Source organism: Temnothorax longispinosus, chromosome 1, assembly GCF_030848805.1.
Source record: "Temnothorax longispinosus isolate EJ_2023e chromosome 1, Tlon_JGU_v1, whole genome shotgun sequence".
NCBI lineage: Eukaryota > Metazoa > Arthropoda > Insecta > Hymenoptera > Formicidae > Temnothorax > Temnothorax longispinosus.
The window spans coordinates 9115355-9123094 of NC_092358.1; the positions used below are offsets into that span (position 1 = coordinate 9115355).

A 7740-nucleotide genomic window follows, 5' to 3' on the forward strand; every position below is an offset into this window, starting at 1 on the left:
CATTGTCATTATTGAGCGACCGCCTGCAAATGTGGTACCCTGCTTTTTAGAACTGTCGAACAAGGCGAAGCATAGGTATTTTAAACCGTTCGTGCGCGTGTCTCGCAAGAAATATCCCTGCCGTGTGACGTGGAAGGCTGCGGTGCAAAAACCAGGTAAACTACTTCGTAGACTACTCTTGCGACTGATATATCGATCGCGATTTAAAGATCCGCGCGTGGTAGCATGATCTGCATTATCTGGTTTTTGATCCGACAAAACGTCGCGTTAAACGTTTCTTTAACGCGGACGTTTAAACGGCTCCGTTAATTGTTTATGTTACGCGTAAAAGTGCAAAACTCACCCAACGGCGAAACTATTTCATCGTGACAGTCGTCGATTTGCATGGGAAGTAGTATCATCGTGTATGAAAAGTAGCGCTCCCACCGCGATTTCTCACTTTCACGTATTAAAATGACAGACTGCTCAAATTCGACGCGTTGACATGTGCAATTCAATGTCATGTCGAATTCAATGTCATATCGATACTTCAGAATCCCCACGCAAGGCTGCTCGACATGTTTGGGCAACGCGTGACGCAGAGCGATAATAACAACAATCCGACGGCGAGGAGTCACAGCCAGGATACGTGTCTTCACGAGAGAAAGACGGGAAGAAGACTAAAGCGACGATATAACAGGCGATATCGATCAGCGTCACGAAAGAATAACTGATATAATTACATAAGATTTCCTTTGTGAAGTACGAATATCTCTATATTTACATTAACTTTTATTATCTATAACAATATGTAAGGCGCATATCAAATTTCGTCGTAAAATAGCATATAATTTATATCGTACTATATACATAGTAAAGTATACATAAAAAATTCGCAACATTTTTTTATATATCGTTTTGTGCATTGAGATAACAATATTGTCGATTTAAACAATTTTACAAGTGTTGTAGAAATTTTTCATGTATAATATAAGCAGGCATCAATTTGTAAAAGAGAGACATTGGAACATTCGTGTATAGAAAAATATATTGATTTTTTTTTTCAAAATCTGGGAATGTGCGCAAATCTCTGCTTTCGCACATTGATGAATGGCTCAAGTGTCTTAAACGCGTAGGATAACATTTATAAATTATAAAACCTTACGTTAGGGAGTCATGGAAAAAGTCATAAATAAAAAGGTTCGATCTGTAACGAGGCTCGATAATACTTTCATTGTCCTATCTTTAACTTAAATCTATATAAAACGGCATAAAGAGTGATCTTCGTAGATTGCATCGATGGACAGTTTTAATCATTGATGATGGTGATGACTAAATTATGTTCCGGCCAAGAAAACGTCTTTGGCAATTGAATCTGTAATAAGATATATTAAGACATACATATAAAATATTCGCCAATCTCAGCACTTTTATTTTTTAGATCAATATCCTGAAATAATTGGACGTAACTAAATTTACGCTATACACCATCGTTTTAATAATCTGAAAGCAATCTCGCGTGTCATTACCTCTCTCTTGTCTGGCGCGTTCAAAAAAACTTGAAACTCTTCGGCCATCTTCTCAGACAGTTCTTCCGAGAGGAGCACTTGCAGCCACGGCCCTTGAACGACATACGGCTTCTCTTTGGACACGAAAGTGCCCGTAACCGATGGCGCGACTATCGTGACAGCCGAGTGGGACAGTATGGATTTGAACGTGAAATGCCTTCCGTGCATCACGCGGCCCCTGCAACATCAACATTGCATTATTCATTGGACGTCGCCACCGCGGCGTTGCCGCGTGAACATTGTTTTCATCATGACTAACTTTATCGCCAACGGCAATAACGAGCCAGCCTCAAGGTTAAACGTTAGGTGTAATCCGGACAGAGCTCTAATACTATTTTCGTCAGAGACGTTGGCATCCTGTTGCTCACACGGCGACAATCTCTCCGTCTTCACGATCGGCTTCACGTCTTCGTCATCGTCGGAATCGTCCCTTTTCTCCCTGTATCTTTCCGAGCTCCTGTCGTTTGTTATTTGCACCCACCTGCATCCGGATACATAAAATAATGGTCTTAAACAACTCAAATCCAATTGACATTCAATCTGTTTTCCGATACTATCAATCAGTTGTCATCGCTTACCAACATTTGGCGGACACGCCACTCGTGTTCGACCCGTCCCTTTCGATGCCGCACTGTATCTTCTCCGCTATGGAGGGATCATCTTCCATGGCGGAATGCATTCTTCTCATGTCCGTAACCAACCATGGGCCACAGCCCCTGGCGCTTCTCAGCAAATTAACTACACCCAAGCCGTTCCAATGTTGAGCCGCCTGCAATTCCTCAGAAGTAACGCCGACGATTTGAACGAACGAGACCTGTTTTTAACAATAAAGAAACATAACAATGACCCATCTTCGAACATTTGAAGCATCATATCCATTTAATTCGCGATTTAAAGCTAAATGCAATTACTAAGTTACATATTTTATTTATTTGATGTAAAAATCTTAAGGAATTCAAAAATGAAACCATCATATTTTATGGCGAATACGGGCTTTTTGCACGTACGTCGCCGTGGGGCGTCGAGATCGACGTCGGAAGCTGCGGGTCCTGTGACATCAAAATCTGAGTGATACAACCGTTTCCGCCATCCAGTGGAGCGTGCCAAGAGACGTGGTCGCCCGGCATCAGCGTGTTCCCGGAATTGAAAACATATTTGGCCAATTGCTGCATCACGTTTGCCGGCCACGTGGGCGGCGTCGTCTCGCCCCTTTCACGAGCGAGACGGAAGGTCAACTCGAATCCGAATCCGCTGGGACGGCCTGGACCAGGTTTGGGATGTAATCTGCCGTCGCCGTGTAAATCGGACAGTCCTAAACTGCATTTAAACAAACGGGCTAAAGCTAACGTAAAATAAATATCTCTTTGTATATCACAATTTTTCTCGTACCTTTCTTTTTAAAGATAATTTCTCTACTACAGGAAGGGATAAAAATCACTTGGGGAAACGTTAAAAAGTTATTGCGTACAAGAGAATAAGAGATTCTCAACGATATCTCGCAAAAAAGTACGTAGACTTTTCGTCAATGACGAAAGTATAATTAGCCGGCGCAGACGAAAAAGGGGAAGTCCGGCGCTTCTATTTCCGACTCCCCGCGCTTTAAACGACTTTGTTTCTCCTGCACCCTACGCGCTCTCTATATATAGAGAAGACGAAGACCGCGGAGTAGTATTAGGACAGCTGTCTGAAATTGAAGACGCGAAGGGTCGCCAGCGCGAAGAAAAAAAAGGGGGGAAAGAGCCCGCACCCTTTGGCGGAAGATCATTCGTCATTCCGCACACAGATTCCAATGAAACGTAGTAATGAAACGGTAGCGCCGACATATCGCGTATATGCTATAGTTCGTATTCCACTTAAACTTAACGAACGCGCGCGAGTCTTGACTTACATCCCATATTTAATGCAAACACGTCTCTCAAATAATACATTTAAATTCATTTGCCGCGTACTTATTCTTTCAAGCTCACACATATTCACACATTCGCATATTACTCATTTTACTGTTCCGTCATGCATATGTAGATATTTTTATTTTTACTATTTGTATTCTTTTCTTTATTTTCTTATTTTTTAATAATTTCTTTTATCATTTCTTATTAATTTCTCATTAATTATCTTATTTCGTATTGATTTGGTTTCTATTTTTGTAACAAGTTTTGATACATTACTATATACATATATTATATTTGATATATTACAAATGTAACTAATCAATGTATTTTAGTTTTAACGTTTGACAGAACACTGTCGGGCGCTCAATAAATAGCGATATCTATCTAAATCGACATGTATGAAAATGAAAAATATATAAATATCTTTTATATATTTATTATTTAGTTACTCGTTTCCTGAGGTTTGAATAAAATTGGAACAACAAATTGCTCGCTCCAAATCTTTAGGTTCAAAATGAGTCTCTGGTAATCTGAGATACCCTGCATAGAGCTTACACGTAGCACTTAATGTCAACATTCTTACCTGATGTAATGCCAGTGTGGAGGTACACCGAGCTCAGGATACCCCGAATTGGCGTACATGCTGATGTAGTCGAGGGGATCAGGTCCTCCTAACCTAAAGGGAAAACTCGAGTCAGCTGACAGGATATCCGGTTTCGCGTGTATAAAAGGGGAGGCTAAATATAGTCATCGTAATCGCCTTTTCTCGCGAGGGTGGAATAGAAAAACCGAGTTCCTGCCGATGCCTCTCAGATAAACGTATTTCGTACGGTTCATGACTTCAGTACATGGGCTTGATAAAATTGATACTATAATTCGTAAAAAATCTGCAAGCATTCCACCATCTCCACGTGATAATCAGAAAACAATAACAGAGAGAATCGATATGTTAATTTGATCGAACAAGATTAATTAATTAAATACGATTAATAAAATAATCGCTAGAGCGTCAAAAGACGTACGCACAAAATTGATTCTAATCGACTGACCAGCGGGACCAAACCAAGTATCCAAGCCACCTGTGACCCTCGGTAAAATAAACGGTCTCTCGACATTCCTCGGCGAGAACAATTGGCGAGAACGGTCGTTGCCGTGGTCGGGTTCTTACCAGTATTTTATGACCGCCGTAACCGTCAGCGGATTACTCTGGTCCGGGTAGATCTGCTTGCAGAGGCTGTGCAGAGCGTCCAAGCCTGGGGCCCGTGGCGACGGCGGTGGCGGCGGCGGCAGCGAGACCTGGGCCGGCTGGCCCGGTAGGAAACACCTCGAGAACTCCTCGCGCTCGCGCATGTTCGCGCCGTACATAAAACTCCGGTGGCGCACGCCGAATATACGCGCCTTTGTTTACCCACAACTTTGTCACCGCACGCAACGCGACGCAGTCGCACGCTCGGAGCTGCTCGGAACGGCACCAGCGGTAACAGCACTGACAAACAAAAGCGTAAACGTCTCTCCGGCGCGTGCAACGTAGACGAGAGATCGGCAGGCGAATGAGATCTCGAGAGCGATGCGTGCGCAGCACTCCCTACAGACGTCAAAAGTTACTAAAAGCTGGCCGCTGGATATCCACCGCATCTGGAGCAATTAAATTCCAATTAATTCCAAATAATTAATCGGCAATTAATTTTTTATCAAGCAATTTATCAAGTAATACTATTTTATTAACATGGAATAATAAACTTTTTTGTTGCTTACATGGAAAGATCGAAATATTAGATTAAGGATGAATTAATTTTGCAAATTCATTTCGTCGATATCTACAAACTGATCAATAGATTTGACAAGCAAACTAGATTTGGCAGATGTGCCTGTATTAAATAGGGGACACAATTTACAACGACATATAGCATCCTCGAGACTATTTTTTTCTATTTTTATGAAAGCATTTTGTCTTAGTGCACATACCTGCAATTCCAGCAAATTTCACGGATTGTCCTCGAAGTAATTTTTGAACCTCTCACAGTTTGTGTATAATCTAAACATATAACCTCGACATTTATTAAACGGCTTTACTGGGGATGACGCGTGGCTCCGTGGCTTCGCGAGTGATTAGAAGCTCAAAGGTCCGTGGTTAGATTCCAACCCAGCCTTCATCACGCATATACCTTGTTTAAGAGATGAAGTTAAGGATTAAAGATCCATATGGATTTATAACCCGTTTAAGGGCCAGTTGTTCCAACCTATTGGTAAGCTACCTAATAGTAAAATCATATGTCTATCTTTGTCCAATGTAAAGGATAAACAAAGACGTACATATGATTTAACTATTAGCTATTAGGTAGTTTACCAACAGGCTGGAACAACTAGCCCTAAGAGTTTAAAAGTTATTGCATAGCGCAAGTGATGGATGGTAAAAGAGGTTGTTGAAATTATATATATTGGGCTTAGAGTTGTTTGTGTCAAATTACCTTTGAGTAGAAGACACCTTAACCTCCCTCAACCGAGGGAATTGGAAAAAACCCATCAAACGGCTTTACCTTCAATAGTCGATCGTCCAACCTCAGCTCATAAAAACTTTTCGATTTCATCCCACTTTTGCTCTCTAGTTCCACCTCGTTTATAAAGAAACGTCTGTTAAATGGACCATATGCACTTTAAATCTCGATTATCACTCATGCAAGCACGTGGGAATCGTGGAGCAAAACAAACATCGTGCCGCCATCTTGTGGAATTCTCGACACACGTGCACGTGCATCCGTTGCACCGCCGACCACGTGACGCCTTGACAGATTCGAGCTTTTAAATTAAACTTATATGACGTTTCTTCTGACGTTCATAAGACGTTTCTCATATTTCTAAAAAATAATAATTAAAAATTAGAATAATTTAAGCCTAAAAAGACATTAATAATGTGAAAAAAGCGTCAAGTATATTTTTTATTTTAATATAGATATAAAATGTTTTTTTATTTAACGAATTTTGTCTTATATTGTATGTATATGCGTACACGCGTAAATAAAGTTGTAAAATATGAACACAATTTTTTTCTGCAGCTTGTTCTGCTTTTATCAAATATAATTGTTATTATTAGAAATATGTATCTTCGGCGACACTATATAATAAAAGCTGAAGCGTTCCATAATATATTGTTTTTTAATTTTTGGTTTTTTATACTATTTTACAGCAAATTATTTCAGGAAGCATAGGGGCTCTGAAGAGGCTATATAGAGATTACCCGATAAAAACAGTACGTGGATCCACGTTATTGCTACGTGGATTCGACGTGGATGTGACGTGACTGTTTTTATCGAGTATTTCGTCGGAGTTTCAGAACAGAAAAAGCCTGATGTGCGGATATAGCGTGTGTTAACTGTTGAAAATATTTGTGGACATATTGGCTACGTAGTTCAATGTCCACATTTTGTGCACGCAGAAGCGCCATGAACGGGCATCCACTTAAAATGCGAGCTCCACTCTAGAACTTCTCTCTCTCTCTCTTTTTATATTCCACTATTACGCATGAGTGGAAAAATTCCATTTGTTTGGATCTGGATGGAATAAAAAAAAGATCTGTTCTTTATAACTGCACCAATTGAAATAGTTATATAATTAGACACAATAGAGAGAAAAAGATAAAAGATGGAACGAATATAGAAGTTCAGCTATGGACGAAGGAACGACTTGCACATGTATTCTATACACATGTCTCGATTAATTATAGCTTATTAGCACATTAACAGAAAAAATAAATTGCGCTAAAAGGAAGATATTTTCTTTTCTTTATCAAGGATTATGTTACATAAAATTGTAAAAATAAAATGAAAATAATTTTCATAAATAAATAAACCTAATATATTCTAATTATCTCTAATACCTTTTTTAACACCTTTTATCTTCCCTTTTTTTTTTTAAATTAAATCCGAATATATGTTATCTTTTCTAAGTACGTCGTATTACAATTAACTGCCGTTTTTTTGCAATGCGTGATTTTTCGCAATCTTTATTTGAGTTATATAGATAATATAAATCACGATAAAACGGCGATAAAACAATTGTGGTAAGTAGGCCATAAAAACAATAACTTGATAGGTGATTGTAGGTGACAAATATTCGATCGGGACGACCAAAAACATCGACATCATCGGTTCTCGCAGTTACCCTCCCCGATGGTCCATATTCAAGTTCTGGTTGCTGATCGCGTCATCAGTTCCACGACCTTTCTAGAAGCTTCCCAGATGCGCCACTGAGCTTCTCGAGACCGGCGCTACTGTACTGCTATTTTCCCAGTTTGCGAATCGGAA

At 39.8% G+C, this 7740-nt stretch overlaps 1 protein-coding gene across 4 annotated transcripts; it reads right to left on the reverse strand.

Moving 5' to 3' along the window:
• Positions 1–754: 754 nt before the first annotated feature.
• On the reverse strand, positions 755–6390 carry Su(fu) (suppressor of fused). Of its 4 annotated transcripts, none has more exons than XM_071781183.1 (9): positions 5908–6390; positions 5405–5474; positions 4608–5074; positions 4023–4115; positions 2555–2864; positions 2126–2361; positions 1807–2028; positions 1509–1725; positions 755–1354 (listed from the first exon to the last, which is right to left on the reverse strand). In XM_071781183.1, the coding sequence occupies exons 3-9, from the start codon at positions 4802–4804 to the stop codon at positions 1289–1291; spliced, it is 1341 nt and encodes a 446-aa protein (XP_071637284.1). In that variant the 5' UTR covers positions 4805–5074; positions 5405–5474; positions 5908–6390; the 3' UTR covers positions 755–1288. The 4 variants fall into 4 exon arrangements, with proteins under 4 accessions (XP_071637284.1, XP_071637290.1, XP_071637272.1 ...); XM_071781189.1 differs by having other exon boundaries at positions 4608–5024; positions 5405–5604; XM_071781171.1 differs by having other exon boundaries at positions 5405–5604.
• Positions 6391–7740: the final 1350 nt, after the last annotated feature.